Here is a 19539-nt window from a genome sequence, read left to right as displayed (position 1 = left end):
CCAAATAAAGCAACGCTTTACAACATTGCCAACGCTTATTTAACGTTGGTAACTTGCTAAGGGTAAATAACCGTTGCAAAGCAAAAAAAGTGCATGTTGCAAATATCTTATTATGGTGTAGTGCGTTACCCTGAGCATAATATGGCGCATATGTGAAATGCTTCACCTTGTATGATTCCAAGAAAGCTTTTACTTTTCCTCCCTCGAACTGTGGGCCGTTATCTGATATAATGGCATATGACAACCCATATCGACATATTACTCTTTCGAAAAGAAAATTTATCACATCTTGCTCCTTTATGTGCTGTAAGCCTATAGCCTCTACCCACTTGGTGAAATATTCTGTGACCGTGAGCATGAATCATCTTTTACCTCTTCCAGGTGCTAGAGGACTGACAATGTCCATGCCCCATAGCGCAAAAGGCTATGGATTCGATACACAGTGCAACTCTTCAGCTGGAACGTGTATAGCTTTTCCATGTATTTGGCATTGTATGCACTTTTTAGCATAACGAAGACAATCTCTTGGCATCTGGGGCCAAAAATATTCTTGCCTCGTGATTTTATTTGCTAATGACCTTCCAGCTGAATGGTTTCCACATTCTCCTTCATGGAGTTCTGCAATGATTAAATGTGCATTCTCATTTGATATACACTTTAGATGTGGACCTCCTGGATTCTTTTGATATAGCTCATTATCAATCATTACATATATTTGCACTCCAGACTTGATTCTTCTGGCTTCATTTTTGTCCTCAAGTACTTTATCCTCAAGTAAGTATGATATATATACTTCCATCCATGACGCCCCCAGTGTGTCGATTTCCATAACCTCTGGTTCGTCGACATCGATGCTTGGCCTCTCCTAGATGCCAATGTGCAAAGTGCGACCCTCCGTGTTTTCTAGCATCGCTACTACATAAGCTAGGGCATCTGCATACATGTTTTCATTTCTATTGAGGTGTTGAAGCCTTATTTTACTGAAGTCCCTCAACTTAGTTTTTATAAAACTCAAGTAATCCACCATGTTATCACATTTTGCTTAATATCCTCCATTAATCTGGCTGACAACGAGCATTGAGTCACTAAAAATTGATAATTGGGATATTTAGGTCTGGGTCCTAATAATAGTTGGTTTATTAGGGTTTGGTCAAGCAAAGCTTGAATATTAGGATTTAGTCCTAGTTTTGGTTGTTGACCGTGGTGAATCTGCTTGTATTTTTGAAATGGCAATAATACCCCTCGCGTGCAACATCACATGAATATATAAGTTAGACTTTGATACAAGAAATAAGGTTATCTTCTAGGACTTGGTCCCTACTATTATTTGACAAATTAGAGTTTAGTCTTACATGTCAAAAAATCATGGAGTTGTATCTAGGACGTAATCAAATATCAGGAGTCATCCCAGAAGGGATTGGGAACCTTGTCAACCTCATCGGATTAGGCCTCGAAGTCAATCACTTTCAAGGAAGTATTCCGTCTTCTATCGGAAACATTCAGACATTGCAAAATTTATATCTGGAAAACAACAACTTGACTGGATTTATCTTGATCTAGCAAACATTACTCACTTGTCCCTCTTGGCTTTATCAACAAACAGATTGGAAGGAAGCATTCATTCACGTTTTGGTGATTTTCAATTTCTGCAATCACTATACCTCCGTGGAAATAACCTAACCAGTACCATACCTCAACAAATCTTTGGTATTTCTTCCCTATCGATTATGCTAGACCTCTCTCAGAATTCTTTCTTAGGACCCCTATCTCTAGAAGTAGGCAACTTACGAAATCTTGGTGCCTTCGACGTCTCTGGAAATAAATTAGCTGGTGAAATACCAAGTAATCTTGGTAACTGTTTAATTAAGTTTGGAAGAACTTTACTTGTAGAATAACTTTTTTGAAGGAAAAATTCCTCAGTCCTTGAGTTCTCTAAAGAATATATGATATATTGACGTATCATGCAACAACTTGTCTGGTCAGATTCCAACATTTTTGGAGAGCTTTCGATATCTCCAAAGATTGAATATGTCCTTAAACATGTTTGAAGGTGAGGTACCCATAAAAGGTATCTTTAAAAACACAAGTTCGACTTCAGTTGCTAGAAATTTCAAGCTTTGTGGGGGTGTTCAAGAACTGAAACTTCCAAAATGTCAAAATTTCAAGATTTGAAGGTTTCATATAGAGATCTTTTTCGAGCTATTAGCGGTTTTTCTCCAGCTAACATTATTGGCTCAGGTAGTTTTAGGTCCGTCTTTAAAGGGGTCCTCCAGCAAGATGAAATGATTGTTGCAGTTAAAGTTTTCAACCTTCACCGCATAGATGCTTCCAAGAGTTTCATGACTGAGTGTGAATCATTGCAAAACATACATCACAGAAATCTTGTTAAGATCCTAACTTGTTGTTCTGGTACGAATTTTGAAGGTAATGATTTCAAAGCACTAGTTTTTCAGCTCATGCCAAACGGAAGTTGAGACTATTTTTGTAATGGTTGACAAGTAGGACTAAACTCTAATTTGTCAAATAACAGTAGGGACCAAGTCCTAGAAGATGACCTTATTTCTTGTATCAAAGTCTAACTTATATATTCACTTGATGTTCTACGTGAGGGGTATTATTGTTATTTTAAAAATACAAGCAGATTGATCATAGTCAACTCAGTTGACTGACAGTCAACAACCAAAACTAGGACAAAACCTAATATTCAATCTTTTCTGGACCAAACCCTAATAAACCAACTATTATTAGGACTAAGACCTAAAAAACCCTTGATAATTCTTTCACTTTGAGAGATTTGGCCATCTCAAGTCCAGCGATTAATGCTTCGTACTCAGCCTCGTTGTTCGATACATGGGATCCTAACGTTACTGTTGTTTCGAGCCTTTGATTTTCGGGTGTAACCAATACAACCCCGATGCCACATCCCTTACTCCCAGATGGTCCATCGACAAATAGTTTCCAACCATTTGTTCCAGCCCATGGATAATCTATATCGATAATATCCTCGGGCTCTTGCAACGTTGAGAACTCCTCCTCTTCCATGCCCCAACTAGCATCCTCACATGGAAAATCAGCTAAGAAGTTGGCCAGTACCTGACTTTTCTCCAATACTCGGTTCGGTATTCGACACCAAATTGGTTTATTAGTACTGACCATTTCGACACTCTTCCTGATTTGGCAGTTTTCACCAGAGTCTGCTTTAATGGGAGATTCGTCAAAACGATCACAGAGTGTGCTTGAAAATACGACTTCAGCCTCTGAGATGAGAATAAAAGTGCCAAAGCATATTTCTCCAGTGTCGAGTATCGTGTCTCTGCCTCGAGCATTGTTTTGCTTTGAAAATACACTGGTTTTTCAACACCCTTTTCAACTTTTACCAATACCGAACTTATAACAAATTCTGATATAGCTAAATAGAGAATCAAACTTTCTCCCTCATCTGGCTTTGTAAGCATCGACATTTCTTGTAAATATTTCTTTAATTTAGAAAATGCTTATTCACATTCTTCATTCCAACATAATTTAGTATTCATTTTAAGCAACTTAAAAAGCGGCTTACATCGATCAGAGGTTTTGGATATGAATCTGTTGAGCGCAGCTATTCTACCAGTCAGCCTTAGCATTTGCTTTCTAGTTGTTGGTGATGACATTTGCTGAAGCGCTCATATCTAATCAGGATTAGCATCGATGCCTTGCTTGGTAACAATGTACCCCAAAAATTTGCCAGAGCTGACCCCGAAGTACATTTTTCTGGGTTAAGCTTCATGTTAAACTCTCGCAAAATTTAGAATACAGTGTCGAGGTCCTTCACATGATCTTCAGCTTTCATGGACTTTATGACCATATCGTCGATATAGACCTCGACAATTCGTTTGATGAGCTTCTTAAACATCTTCTCTACTAGCCTTTGATAAGTGGCTCCTACATTTTTCAATCCAAATGGCATTATGATGAAACAGTATATACCTCAATTAACGACGAATGCCGTTTTTAGTTGGTCTATAATAGTTATTAGAATCTGAAAATATCCCGAATATCCATCGCAGAAACTGATTAATTTGAAACCAGCTGTTCGATCAACCAACTCATCTATCCTTGGCATCGGATAATGATCTAGGACACTTCTTATTTACATCAGTAAAGTCGACGCAAATTCGAACTTTACCATCCTTTTTGGGCACTACTACTATGCTCGCCACCCATTGAGAATGTTCCACTTCTCTAATTATGCCATTATTTAACATCTTTTGTATCTCTGCTTGCACCGCTTCTTCATACATTGGTCTAACCTTTCGATGTTTTTGATGGACCGGAGTTGCATTTTCTTCCATATTCAGCTTGTGTGAACATATAGCTGGGTCGATACCAGTGAAGTCCGACATTGACCATGCAAAAACATCCTGATTCTCTTTCAAAAATCCCATCAACTCATTTTTTATACTGGCCGACATTTCTGTACCAATGAACGTATGCCGCTCACTTTCTCCTATACCAATATCAATTTTTTCTACCGCCTCTATTATTTTTCTTTTCCAAGGTTCTTCATTTTGCTTTAGCTCTTGTGTGAACTTTACCTGCTCATGTATCTACATATCAGTGTCGGTAGGTAAAGCTTGCTGTAACTGCTAGTTAGAGCTTTCCAAGAAGCCCCTAGTGTCTTGGCTTTTTCTCTTCATCATCCCCTTTACAGTGACGAAATTACACTTTTCTAACTATGACTGATCCCCCCTAATCTCATGCAAACCATACACTATGGGAAATCTAATTACCTGATATAATGTACTTGGAACAGCACGCATATTGGGTATCCACTTTCTACCAAGTATTGCATTGTGATCGGAGTGATGCTTTATGACCACGAACTTCATCATCACTGTTTGAGGTCCCGCTCAAACTAGCAATTTTATTTTTCCCACAGGCTTGATAGAGCTTCCATTAAACCCCGAACAAACTGAATTGTGGTGGCTTTAGATGAGTCTCATCAAGACCCATGCCTGTGAATGCTTTCCAAAATAAAATATTCACAGAACTCCCACAATCCACGAGTATCTTTTGTACATCATATCCAGAAATACGCAAAGTGATTAATAACAAATTATCATCTGGTACAAACATAATTGCTCCTGGGATACTAGCCAATACCAGACTTTGACTTATTGGAACAGGCTCGATATTGACCTCGAGCACTTCTTTTACCATTGAAATCTTCCTTATTTTATCTCGAAGGATTTTCTTCTGTGGAATCTCCCCTTTGTATATCATATTTATTACTCTAAGTGGCTTCTTATGGATGGTTACCATTTCTGCGGGTCTGACGTCAGCCCTAAACTCTCTCAATTTCCCATCCTTCATCAGCCTATCAATCTTTTTTAATAACTACAAATACTTGTTTGTCTCATGGTTCTCAATCTTGTGGAATTCACAATAAGGCTTGCCCTTCATCTCCCTAAGAGTGTATTTTGGCCATACCACAAAATCTTCTTTCACGATCCTTCTTAATATATCTTCTGGTGTGGTATTGATGGCGATAAAATTACTGGGATCTAGCTCTTCTTTTAGTGTCCCGTCATATTTCCTTCTTTGCTGTGGTTGATTATCCCGATTTGTATAATGCTCCTGAAGTCTTTTGTTATCTGACCCCGAGGAGTCTCGATTCTCGTGTCGATCTCCATTATCATTATCCCTATTTCCGGTCTCTGACACTTGCAATACCATTTGCACAGTGGCTGCCTTTACCCCCTCTTCCACCCTAATATCTCTGTCAGCCTTGTCATACAACTCTTGTAGACTTTTAACTTCCTTTCGCAAGAGATATTTGTATATAAATGATCCAGGTATCACACCTGTTTGGAAAGCCATGATGGTTGTCATTTCAAACTCGTGAAGCCTCTCGACCGATTGAGTTTCGGCCTTGAACCTTGCCAAGAAATCCTTCAATGACTCCTTCTTTCCTTGTTTCAACTGGAATAAGACCGATACCTGTTTTGGCTTCACCCTCTGGTGACCGTAGTTGGTGAGGAATCTTTCTTCGATTTCACGAAAACATGAAATGGTTCCCTCAGGAATTGTACATAACCATTTAAGTGCTTTGCCTTTAAGGCTCGAAGAAAATGATCGACATAGTACGAAATCCCAATACTCCATGCCGTGATAGATCGAGAACTAGTGTCGATAGCCAAAGAGATGGTCCATGGGATAAGTAGTCCCATCATACTGAGTGAACTTTGGATTCTTGAATTTTGGAGGTAATGGCACCCTCTCTACTTCCTTTTTCAATGGGTTTCTACTTGCATCGTCTGCCAGTTTACGAATCAAAGCTGATACCTTTTCTAAGAGCTGGTCCCCAAATTGCTTCTGCATCATCTCCTGCACCATTTCCTTTGTGATTGGTGCTTTTACCTCTTCCTCTTGCACTGTCTTTGGTGTCGATTTCGCTACCGATTGCACCTCTTCAGGGTGCCTTTTTCTCACTTCCTCGATAAGACTCTTTTTTACCACTGGAGTCCCTGAACTTGACTCCTCGCCATCTTTCTCGTACATAGCATCTTCTGCACGCTTCTCATTCTCTTCTCTCACAGCTTTATTTTCAGCCATTAAAACTTTATTATGCTTTTCCAAATCTTCTAACCTTCTCAACAAAGCTTTTAAAGATACCTCTTCTTCATGTATCTCATCTACTTCTTCCATCAATCTACTAACTGAACGCCTTGTTCTTCGCTCCTCATTCCTGGATACTGCTTGAGAAGTACTCCCTTCATTAACCATCATCGTTTTACTTGCTGTAGTACGCTTTGGAGGCATCTTGACAAGAAAATGAATATCTCCTTACACAACTTCACTGATCTAACAGAATCTTCTTGAACACACCCAACTATTATGTATCTTAAAACTTCTACCCTTGGATTCGATCTTCAAAGAAAGAAGAAAAGAAAGATCTTTTCTTGTCTTTGAATCACAGATAGCGCCAATGTAGTGATCAAGTATCTTCTTCTAAGATCAGTTATGAATTGAATAGGTTTGGATTGAATTGATAATAGGAAAGAAATGAAACTCAAGCTTTAGTATTCATCATTAATGGTGGTTACAAAGTCTCTCTCTCTCTCTATCTCGCTCTGGTTTTACAAGTAGTTTTGTAATGAATCAAATCTGTCTTCTTTATCTTGATCATCGCTTTATATATAGTCTTCCAGCTATAGTGGTGCCCAATCATATCTTGACGCATGTCTATTCCCACTATTCTCCTTTCTTTTCCCACTTGTTCCTGCAACAATTGAACTTATGCCTAAGATATCGACATTTATGTCGATATTTCAAATTATTTATGATATTTGGGCTGGAATATCGGGTTGACGATATTTGCCCACGACATTATTAAGTTTTTGTTGGCAATATAAATTTAATTGACAAAATGAAGGTGGTTACTTTTATGGAATTTGCATAAACCAATGTACAGTAGTAGTGTCTTTTTAAAGGTTCATTACATTGGCTGGTCTGTGGATTCGAAACCCTCCGTTTTACAGCAATTATGTGTTAGAAATAGTCTGTTACAAACGCAAGAGCATATTTAGGAGAGCAACCAAAAAAACACCAAACCAAAAAAATACAAAGCAACTACGCGGTTTTGGCAAAACCGCGCCACTAAAACCCAACTAACAGGCCCAAGACCACGCGGTTTTGCCAAAACCGCACAGTGTTCTCAAAGCCGCGTGCTACTATTATATAATCAGGACCAAAGCCGCGCGGTTCAATCACTTTCAACTCTTTTCTCAATTATAAACCCTCACCTTAATTTAAAAAAAAAAAAAAAAAAAAAAAAAAAAAAAAAAACCTACCTAAACTTTTGAAATTTTATATGGATCCTTTTGAACCTTTCGACGGTGATGATTGGCAGTACACAAATGACATTGGCGATGAGGGAGAAGAATCCGAGGAAGTACAATACGGTGGGGGAGAAGAACCCGAGGATGTCGCGCCGACTGATAGACATCTCTATGTACTGGAGTATCAGATGAACGACTTCGATTGGCAATTTGCACCTGGAGAAGCACTTGATATAGAAGTTGTGTTTTCTACACGTGACCCAAAACACGTGTCGAGTGCAGTGACTAATACTCAGGTAATTAATTAGTTTTGATTAAATATTTTGAATATTAATTAGTTGAGTTGGACCAATTAATTATTTATCTTATACGCATTATTTTTTTTTTATAATATCAGCATGTTATTGACTACCGAGTTAGATTGGCTTTACTTGGTGTTAGAGAGTGGTGGAAGGTTATTAGGAGTTTGGATGAGTTTGTACATATTAGAGATAGTATTTTGTATACACCTTTGGGTATTTTGATTGATGCGGATTATGAGAAGGCTGATTGGGCAGTGGTCATAACTTTAGTAGAAAGATGGTGGAGTAGAACTCATACATTTCATTTCTCTTGTGTGGAGTTAGGGTTCACACCACTAGACTTCACTATGATTTCTGGGTTGAGTATCGGTATAGGCCAACCGATACCTTTTCATACAAATTATGAGAATATGGATAGTATGCTTATGAGTTTTCCTCGTTTGGGTGCGGATGCTTATGATTCTTCTGGGATTAAGTTATCTCATATTAAGACTGCATATATGGAACCCCTCTTGCATCCTGATACACGAGCGGAGTTAGCTTTGACTGTTCTACCGGGTAGTGAGGGTGTTGATCAGTATGTTAGGGCTTTTTTTATGTTTTTTATTGGGCATGTCTTGTTTTCCAATGGTCATTCTACGGTACGACTGGGATATTATGTTTATGTATCTGATTTGCATACTATGAGAGATTATGACCTGGGTAGCTCAGTATATGCCACATTGATATCGGCGTTAGATAAAGCTTCACAGACATTTGGAAGTAAAAGTCCTCAGATTGCAGGATTCACGGGACTTTTAGAGATTTGATTTTATGAGTACTTTCGATGTCTTTGTCCTAACATAGACATGATTGCTGACTAAGCCCTAGATTTGCTAGTTGGTCGGGGCCTCACTTGACTCATAATGAGGGCAGATTAGGAATAATATCTGTATGGCTCGTGCTTTCGATTGATATTAGATCATTGTCATCTATTGAGTGGAGACCTTGGCATTTGTCTACCGCCTTTTGACGATCCGGTTATACAAAGCATGCTTGTGTGTTGTCACGTCCACGAGTTGTTTTGCCGCGACGCGGATATGCGCCCGTATTTAAAATACATATTTATTAATTAATTAATTAATTATTTATTTATTTAAAAATCGGTTGGATTGGATTTGAGATTTGTGGGCCCGAGTCTGTGTTGGGCTTGGGTTTCAGACCCAAGTATATAAACACATTGTTATAGAGAATAGGGTTCTGGAAGAATAAAAAAATGATAAAAATGGAGGCGGAGATGAAAGCTCGTTGGTTAGAGCGTCGGAGTGCGACGACTCGGACTCGGAGAAATTCGTGGAGCTTTGGGATTAAGGTGAGTAGTTAGTTTTCTACTTTACCAGTATACAGAAACCGTTGTACTTTCCAATGTTTTCACTAGATTTTACTGTTCATTTATTCGGTTATTGTTAATCGTCCGGTAGTTATGTAGTTGTTAAAATGTGTTTAAACGGTCTTTTGAAACACTGTTGAACTGAGCCTTAAACTGTCGAAGCTTCGAGAAGCTGTCAATGGCGGCGCAAGACAAAGAGATCGTCTCTGCTGCCTTTTTAAACTTGTCTTGGGTTGAATATATGGTGTGTTAGTCGGGTATAATTGGTTGATGGAGGTCAGGGGTTAAGTACTGGAGGGTGGTTGTCGGTGATTGGATGAAACATTTCAAGCTCGAAGAAGTCGCTAAATGGTCGCTTGAGAAACAGTTGAACGAAATACTATGGGCGTGTTTGAACTTTCTTTTATGTTGTGATGTTGGTAGGTTGATGGTTGGAGGTTGTCATGGGTGCTGTCGAAGCTTTTAGAGGGCGGTAATGGCGACATTAAGGAAAATCGCCAGTAAAAGTTAGGTGACGGTGGTTGTTGTTTTTTTTTTGTTATTGATTGAAGATTGGGGTAGTAAGGGGTTGAGGTTTGGGTAGTGATGTCGGATTGAAGGTTGGATTTGGTGGGGGCTGTTGAAAGCTTGAAGCAAGCCAGTAATGGCAGCCCGAAATTTTCAGATCTAGATTTAGGAAGAGTTTTGATTGTATGATTTTCGGTTTTTGGCTTTTGTTAATGTTGTTTGGTTGGTGATGAGGAGGAAAACCGTGGGGTCAAAATAGGTGGTCGATCGGAATTGGGGGTGGCCGGTTTTGGTGGTGGCTGTTAGAGAAGATGACACTGTTCATCTTAGTTGGGCCTTGGTTGGTTTTGTTTTGGGCCGGCCATTTTGTTTGGTTGGGCCGGTTTGTTTTGTTTTGATTGGGCCCGATTATGTTCTAAATTGTTGGGCCAGTTCTAATATTTGTTTTGATTGGGCCGGTTTCAGTTTAATTTTCGGGCCGAATCCAATTGTGTTTTGGGCCAGTTTCTAATATTGTTTGGGGCCAATCCATAGGACTTAAAATAGAGATCCAAATGGGTCTTTCAACGTTTAGACTTTTGGGTTGTAAGGTTTGGGCTTGGCCAGTTGGGTCCGAACCATTACCTTAGCCATGAGCCCATGAGCCATGCACCTTGACCTTAGCCATGAAGCATGGCTATGACCCTGAACCTGTCGAACATGGAAATGACAATTTGACTTTGACCATGATGTGTTGACTTTGACTTTGACCATGAAGTGTTGACTTTGACCTTTGACCGTTTACTATGGAATGTTGACTTTTTCTAGTTTTTCATATATTTAAGAATATGGACAAATATAATAATAAAATATTATCGAACATTATATAACGTTGTTTGTCATTATCTAATTAAGATTTGACGTGAGTAGTGTGTAAAACATATATATATATTGGGCTTTGATTGTGGATTGTGGACTGTCTAATTGTGCTACGTTTTATGCTGTATATTATATGGACAAATGTAGTAATAAAATGCTGTAGAAGCCTGCATAATTGGTTAGTCATTATCTAAGAAAGATTTGACATTGATGTTGTGTATTTTTGACACGTGATGAGATAGAAACTGTAGAAGATATATTATTCCTAAAACGCTATAAAAATATATGCGATACATTTGAAGCAATTGTGATATCATATGATATGTTGGGATGTATATATTAAATGCAATAGTTTTGGAGAAATAAATGTATAAACGCTCCATTATTATATATGTGAGATGCTACTATGAGGTAGTATAGTATTGGTGAATATTTTCCCACGGGATTGTGGCTTAGTGCAATAATATATTGGCACGTGAAAGAATGAAATTGGTTATGAGATATAATTGAGATATTTCTAAATACTGTGGCTTAGTGCAATAAGGTAATTGACCTGCACGTGATATAGTGGAATTATTATGAGTCATAGATGTATGACACCTGAATAAATTACGTAATAAAAATCCTAGAACCTGACTACCACAACTCATGTGATTGGCCCTTCTGGCGTTTCAGTGAATCTGAATGGCTTTCGGGCGAAAGTAATGTGATTGGCCCTTCTGGCGTTTCAGTGAATCTGAATGGCCTTCGGGCGTAAATAATGTGATTGGCCCTTCTGGCGTTTCAGTGAATCTGAATGGCCTTCGGGTAAATAATGTGATTGGCCCCTTCCGGCGTTTGATGAATCGAATGGCCCTTACGGCATAAATTTAACAACGGTGGCTTGATTATTAGTTCGCAAAATAGAACGAGACGCGACGATATTTTATGCCGAATAGTGGCATTACTTACATAATGGCTTCCGTGTGAGGATTTACCTGGTGTGCGGCATTCCGCTCAGGGTAGTTACGCACGGAGTGGTACATTATGTAAGGGGAGGCATGTGGATGTACATGTTCGGCGTTGGGTAGCGATTGTGGTAGCCAGGGAAACTAGGTAAGACATAGATACGACGTGATTTTAGGGACACACAAAGAAAGTCTTAATTAATCTAATTATGGTAATATGTTGGTTAATAATATATCTTTAGATAGATGATTGTATATGCTTGGTTGGTTATTTGTTTAGTTAGAACCTAAGGCGCCTCGTGGAGGAACTAAATGTCTTTTTATGATGCGTATAGGTTGTTGTGTGGTTAATGGGAAGTTAAGGCGCCTCAGTGGAGGAACTACCTACCTTAGTTATTGAACTTAAGGATGTTGTATTAGTCGTGGAAAGTTAAGGCGCCTCGATGAAGGAACTAACTGCCTTGTAGATTGTGTAAATATATGTATAATTATATCTTGGATTTTAGAGCTATTCACACCAGCATTTTTATAATGCTGACCCGATTTGCATGTTTGCTTATCGGGTGTGTTCATTAAATGAACACAGTTGATAAGTCTTGACAGGTTTAGTGTTGAAGAAGATTGGTTCTTCGCTTGTGGTTTTGCGTTAGCGTTGCATCTCAGGATATGTTTTGTTTTCTCTCGAGGTGATATAGAGTTTCAGTCGAGACAAAGTTATTTGTATTTTCATTTGTAAAATTTTGTAATGAAGAAGACTTTTGTTTAAGTTAAAATTTTTATTGGTTTTTTATTATCCGCGATATTTAAACCGCTGTTTATGGGTTTTGGGAGTTGAGAGTGTGTCACACCCGGAGATCGAAGAGTCGGGGAACAAATAATATTTTTCCAAATTCGCCGAATTCGGGGTGTGATGTTGGATGTCGAGGTTTGGTAATCGCGGGCGATGGATGTTGGAGGCGGATGATTGGACGTTATGGAGTTCCATGTGCTCCCATGCGGATGTTAGTGATGCGAAGTCGTGGGGTAGAACTCATATTCATAAGTTCATGCTAGTTGTGGTCCTTGGCCAGATGTATCTTCTTTTGTTGTTGAGCAGACTGCTGATCAATATTATAGATGGTAGAACCGTGTCTCCATGGCTCTGTTGTTGCCTCCTGTTGGTCGGGCTAGCAACTTCGAGTTTGTGGGCCTGGAAGGGATGAGACGTGAGCTACGTATTCCTCATCCGCCACAGCCTGTTTACAACCCACAACCTTTGAATACATATCATCCGCTTACGCGGTTCCGCCAAGAATCCTCGGATGTTTGCCGTGTGTGGACGATGGGGAGCCTACTTATATTTCCATTCCGAGGTGCCTCATGCTCGCTCGAAGTTAGAGCCGCGATATTGATCAAGATACCATGATGAGTTTAATTGTTTTATTTATCTTCTTCATTATATATATAATATGTACTCACACTGTATTTTCTTGGATTTTTAGGCTGAGGTTCTAGAAAGATATGAGAACCAAGTTCTTATGTTTGATGGGATGAGGACTGCCTTGTATCATTATAGCCAAGAAAGAGAGGAGGCATATTCTCAGACATATCAGCAATCCCAGCGTGCATATGACGAGACTCGGAAAGCGTATGGGGATATGCAACAAGTGCACACGCAGCAACATCAGGGATATGAGGAACTTCAGGCTGAAGTAGTTAACCTCCGTGCAGATAGAGAAGATCATGATTCTCAGATTAGGAACTTAGAGGAGGAGCTTGAACGCCCAAATAGAGAGAGGAGAGGGATCGAGTGGTAAGGGCTTAAAAAGACAACTAAATAAATTTGATGTAATATGATAGGTTTTGAATTATTTTGGATATTATATGATTATATCATAATCATATTTTTGACCGCATAATCATAATCATAGGTTTTAATTTCTTTAATTTTTTCGATTTTGAATTACAATTTTAATTTCTTCAATTGCACATATGTTAATTTCTTAATTTCTATGCACAACTCATAATTTTTCAAGTTCTATGCACCACAGTTCTAATTTTCAGAAAAAACGCATGCGGTTTTGGCAAAACCATGCCCATTGAAGTTTTGTTTCACGCGCGGTTTTGCTAAAAAACCGGTGTTTCTCAAACCGTGTAAGTGATTTGATACAACATCAAACCTGGAACCAAATATTGGTCGATTTGGTGTTTTTTTGGTGTTTTCATCAATATGTAGTTCTCCTGAAATTGAAAAAACACAAAATTCTTGAGAATGAGAATTTGGTGTTTGATGCTAGGTTGATATCACTGCTAAAGATGCTCTAACGTTGGTGGATGTTTACACCATTAGTTCATTTCCAGTAAGGGGACTAGGCACATTTTTCAACTTCTATGTATAGCTTCAGTTCTCAGTCCCACGCTATATGACTATATCATTTCTCTGTCACCTACCAATCGAGAACCTTTCTGTTCTTGAAAATTTGAAAAAGTAGACAAATAGGAATGCTACAAGAAGGAGCACAGTAATGATATTAGAACATAAACATCTCCTCTGACCTGAACTTTGTGGGGAAAAGAAAAAAGAAAAGTCTGGAATTCAAAAAAGGGTAGATATTTGATGTACAGGATTAAATCTTCACACATATGCGTGGTTGGAGCATTGTGAGGTCAGCTTTTAGTCTGTGCACAAGCATGAGGGCAATATCAAGGAGAAAAGTAGTAAGTGGAGTGAATAATGCGCGATAGCTGCTATTTCAGCAAGGTAGCTTATGGAAACAAAATTGTGTGGCTATACTTATTATTGTTTTTCTTTGAATGCGTGGTTCATCCTCTAAGCGAGAGTAGATGCAAAAGTTCAGATTGAAGATCTTTGCAAGACGGCCCATGTATCTCGAGAATCTAGCGTGGGCGCATAAGCCCTACCACAGTCCGGTCCCGGGTCCTGAATTAGGTCCTTTCTCTCTCCTCTTTCACCATGTTCCATCTAGTTGTCTAGATTGGTCCAACTAAGCAATATTCACCGTTGATATCAGACGTGGGTCAAGACAAGAGCTTGACATAGGAAGAAGGTCTCCTTCATGTAGTTGACCCTGAAAACCACATCTGTCTTATCCTCCCACTTGATTGCTGTGTAACTGTGCAGGGCATGGGGAGCATCAACTAGCCGTTGATCCTGTTGTTGAACCTATTGGTGATCGGGACCTATCACAATAGAAAAAGAAATATCTTTTTTTTCTATTGTGAAATCTCAGTAGGGACGTAGAGCCACTAAGAGCTGGAAGACTGGGCCGGGCGTAATTAAGCATAGCCTGAGTGCTCGAATTTCATGAGTATATTCAGTCATTTTTTTTACCTAATGTGAAAACTCTAATGAAGAGAAAGTGGGAGTGTGTGGATTATTCCATGGTTTTGGGCCAGGTTTTATGAATTGAAGCTGAACTGGAATTTCTTTTATATATTTGGGATGTTATGATATTCTTTATAGTGGAAACTATGGTTTATCTTTGTGTTTCAGTGTTCTTGATGTGATTTTCTATCAAATCTGTGCAATGATTTTAATTACTGAAGGATTTATATCACCATATACTATGTTCAGATCGACATATCCTTGCATCAATGACTGCAATGCTACCAAATTTTTTAACTTTTCTTCTTGTAGGTAAATGATCCACCAGTTAGGAACTCACAAGAAGCTTTCATGATGGAGATGCGGGCAGCCAGAATGGTAAGTTAGTTTGTTTACTCTCTAATACTTTGTAAGTTTGAGCCGTAGAAATTAAAATATTGATTGAAATATTTATGGAAAAAGAAGCAATTACTGAATGTATTACTATACTATGAGACGGTATAAGTTAAAGTACTTGAATGCGCCCAAACACGTGGGCCCTCGAATGATATTTTTGTGTTACATAGTTTAGATAAGCAAATTATGGAAGGAAGACATTGACACGGATACGTGTGTTTGTATCCGACACGGATAAGAAGTGTCTAACACGGCAAAATATAAAAAACTGAGGTATATCACATGCAATATGTGTCCGACGCGGACATGTAGATACCTATCCCACACAGATTATTTTAAAAAACATGGCGTGGCCATCTAACATAGGTAAGGTTCTAAAAAGGATGAGGCCTCATCTTTAACATACTCATCTGAACATCCCCAACACACACACAAAGGGAATTTCGTTGAACTGCTCAAACTATTACAGAAATTAGTTATATTTCGCGAACTACATTATCCTAGGTAAAGCAATATGTTATACTGGTTAAAATGGATATTAAATGCAATCTTTTATAATTATATTTCATGACTCAAGAATACAAGCTGTGTTATACTGGTTAAACAAAAATTAAGTTCAATGTTTTATGTTCTAATTCATGATTCAAGAGTGCAAACCATCACGACTGACGAGTAAAAGCTATATAGGATGGAAACTAATTGTTCCATTTGTTTCAACCTTCACTAAAAGTTTGTCAAATACAGAAACTGTAAGCTGAAGAAGAATGACCTTGTTTTGTATTCTGATTCCATAGCAGTCTGTTGAAGCATAACCTTGGTCTAACACTCTAACTAAAGACCAGTATTACCCCACACATTGAGAGTACGGAATTTGGATACTCAAGATAAAATGGTGACTGGGACATTGCATTTTAAGCAGAAGAAATTTGTGATGGACTTGTGAATAGTGTCATCATATGGAACATAACTGTTACTTTAACCTGTGGGAGCATTTGAAACGACTTTGTCCCGGTTTACCTTCCAGCACTGAGACTATTGAACTGCATATGGAAAAAATTAGGCTAGTGCCCACAATCGCTCAGCAGTCGAAAACTATTGAACTACGTTAACCTTCTTCTTTATCATATTTTTTTCATTATTACTTTAGCCTCTATTTTGGGGGTTCCCCTCTCTTACTCTTTACTCAATCTTCCAGTGGGGCTTCTGCCTGTTAGTTCAGATGACTAACATGCATCATGGGAGTTTGTTCTTTCACTAAATCATGAATAGATGTCACATTCCTACTGCATTTGCAGCCATGTGAACTGGAATGGCACTTTACGCCTCACCTAGTGTGCTTTCCCCATAAAATTGTGCTGAATGGTTTTGTACTTTATGCGGAACAGGATACCAATAACAATAGCAATTTTAAATTAATCACCCTTCTGAATCATTTCATCTTATATGTGAAGCTGTGTGAAAACTATATATTCACTGAAATGAAAACAGGTTCAGGCGGCAGACACACTTCTAAAGTTGGTTTCATAGCTGATTTTTCATTGATAGTTAATTATATGTTGGGCCTATTGTATTTTGGGCCTTTATTTATATTTCTAGTTTAAATTATGGGAGCTTAGAACTGTTTTGGGTTTTATCTTAGTGTGTTTGTTAAATTTTAACTCATGGAAAGGAAAGGAAATAAAATGGGTGGTCCACTATGGAATGGAATGGAAAAGAAATAATTTTAAATGGTATGTGTTTGGTAAACTGGGGAAAGGAAAGTAAAAACTAGGGAAATGAATAATCATGTTTGTTTGCAAAAGCTATGGAAAGGAATAATTGTATTGTTGAGTGGAGTGTATTAGTAGTAAGTTTCTATTTATCTATTTCCTTTCTTTTCCTTTCCACAAAAATTTCAGGGGTTAGCTAAAGACACAAAACCTTTTCCATTTGTTTCCATATGGAAAAGCCCATTTCCTTTCCATGGGTAAACAAACGCCTTAAAAACTATGGAAAAGGTGGACCACTCTTATTTTCCTTTCCTTTCCATAGTATTTTCTTTCCTTTCCATCATAACAAACACACCCTTTAATGTATTGGGCTTATTTATGGGCTTTTTATATTATTGGGTTTGTTTTATTTGTTATCCACGTATGGCTTCTAGGGAGAAGGATAAACCTTAAGGTGCTAGGTGGCGTAAGGAGGGGGGAATTGGTTATCTGATTTCTTATCTACTTTAATGGGAAAGGAGAGAAAAGGAAAAAGAAAAACACCTCATCACGGAGAAAGAAAAGGAGTGAAAAATGTGAGGATTTCAACACCTCATTGCTTGGGCTATGGGGGTGGTGGCAGCAGGTTATTTATTGAAACATTTTCAAACTAAATGGGGGCGGTTAGTGATTAGTGAATAGAGAGGAACTCTCTCCATTAAATCATCGTAGGGGGGCTTTTCTACACTTTAGCTGGAGCAGAAAAAGAAAAGGAAGTTTAATGCAGGCATATAGGAGGAGGTGTCTAGGGGATGTTCAATTGTTTTTTGAACTACAAGCGTAAAGTCTCAAGCTTGAAGTGCTTGGTAGTGAGTGGTTGCAATAAATTTGATTTCATTGGCAATACTAAAATTGGCAAAAAGTGGAGTTTCATTCTTGAAGGGATTCTCTCTTTTCGGTACAACAAGAAGGTAAGTTGTAAAGTCAAAGTCATTTGATAATCTAAGGAATCGGTTTGTTATGATTCAAGTATTTTAATTTGATTGATTTAAGCTATCACGGTTAACACTTCATATACTAAAACTAGCTACTTGAATTTTCATTATGCTGCTAGTAAATTATGGGATAATCAGTTTGCCAAGCCGTTACAGGCCGCACCAGGTCATAGACTAGGCCGCTATAGGTCATACTGTTAAGTTGTTATAAGCCGTACCATGAAGTTGCTACCGGCCAGCTAACAACGTATTTTATTGTTGGATTTCTCTTGTAGCTATATTTTAATTGGAATTACAATGAACTAATATCCATTTTATTGGTATTGAGAGTTTTGTTCGTTTGTTTGAATTCGGAAAAAACCTTGAATAAGTAGAAGTAAAGTGACATACCACGTAGAATACTGATTCAAGGTTGAGAATCGGTTAGTGGAAGTTACACGGTTAGAACAAGAGTGAGGATTCTATACTGCCTTCCTCATCGAAATAGCTTAATCCGTTCCCATAGATCTTTACCCCAATAGGAGCACTACGATTGGCTTGATCTCTAAATGGGTACGTAGGCAGCCACCCGGCTTAGCCGCTTTCATAGAAAAACCCCTACCCCTTTGAGAAAGGAAACCGAATGTTTAATATTCTTTTATCGCTGTTGAAGTTGGGCATGAGAAATATATAATTGTACGTGTTATGTATGGATATATTGAATTATATTGAATGCTAACGTTTTTCTTGAAATTATGTTAATCGATGCACTTATGAGGATTTAATAAGGAAACGGTAAGTGGTATTTAGCAGCTAAAGGTATGTGTTAACCTTGTCTTTTGTTTTCAATTTCATTTCAAGTTGATTATTATATATATTGACTATGTATCCAACGTTGAGCATTGGAGTATCTTCACAGGGATGAACATGTGCTTCCATAAGATAAGAAAAGGCGTACGGGCAAGTTAAGAACAATTTAACGTGAATGAAGTGCACTCTGAGTGATACAACGATTCCTTTACCTATTTATTTTAATTTCAAATTTATTCTTTCTAAGAGCGTGTTGTATTAAATTATTATTTTTTTACTATCTTTAAGAATGAATCCATATTAGAATGCATCCATTAGTTAGAAATTATAACGTTGATGAGCGTTCCAAGTGTGAAAGACCGATCTAGAGTAAGAGATTTGTTTCGGGGCGCTGTAGCTACTTGATTTAACTGGCATTTGTCGAGATGGTTAAGTAGCTGGTGCCACGAATCAATATCTTTTAGTAGTTGGGTTTACGTCTGAGGTTTAAATATATTAAATAGAAGTATATTATTTGATTTTCATATTAGAACAGGTTGTAAA

The 19539-nt window shown here is 38.1% G+C and overlaps 1 protein-coding gene, 1 long non-coding RNA gene and 1 pseudogene across 4 annotated transcripts; 2 read left to right on the top strand and 1 right to left on the bottom strand.

The window, feature by feature from the left end:
- Positions 1-2150: 2150 nt before the first annotated feature.
- On the top strand, positions 2151-2474 carry LOC147516794 (putative LRR receptor-like serine/threonine-protein kinase At3g47570 pseudogene; annotated as a pseudogene).
- A 283-nt stretch (positions 2475-2757) lies between these two features.
- LOC147516793 (uncharacterized) lies at positions 2758-3461 on the bottom strand. Its single transcript, XM_086593377.1, has 2 exons — positions 3154-3461; positions 2758-3049 (listed from the first exon to the last, which is right to left on the bottom strand). Exons 1-2 carry the CDS (start codon positions 3459-3461, stop codon positions 2758-2760), a joined length of 600 nt encoding a protein of 199 aa, XP_086449503.1.
- A 10691-nt stretch (positions 3462-14152) lies between these two features.
- Positions 14153-19304, top strand: LOC147516792 (uncharacterized). 3 transcript variants are annotated; one of them, XR_015211173.1, is made up of 3 exons: positions 14153-14732; positions 14925-15506; positions 17013-19304. It is a non-coding gene; the product is annotated as an uncharacterized LOC147516792 (long non-coding RNA). The 3 variants fall into 3 exon arrangements; XR_015211172.1 differs by having other exon boundaries at positions 14153-15506; positions 17668-19304; XR_015211171.1 differs by having other exon boundaries at positions 14153-15506.
- Positions 19305-19539: the final 235 nt, after the last annotated feature.

The sequence above is a fragment of the Coptis chinensis genome, chromosome 2 (genome assembly GCF_015680905.1).
Source record: "Coptis chinensis isolate HL-2020 chromosome 2, ASM1568090v1, whole genome shotgun sequence".
Taxonomy (NCBI): domain Eukaryota; kingdom Viridiplantae; phylum Streptophyta; class Magnoliopsida; order Ranunculales; family Ranunculaceae; genus Coptis; species Coptis chinensis.
This window is presented reverse-complemented; position numbering and strand designations above follow the sequence as displayed.

What these genes read in the sequence shown, in the direction of transcription:
- LOC147516793 (XM_086593377.1), bottom strand. Translation starts at nt 3,461, where the DNA reads ATGTCGATGCTTACAAAGCCAGATGAGGGAGAAAGTTTGATTCTCTAT. An exon ending in TCAGGAAGAGTGTCGAAATG is followed by an intron (nt 3,050 to 3,153) that starts GTCAGTACTAAT and finishes TGAGGATGCTAG; the next exon opens with TTGGGGCATGGAAGAGGAGG.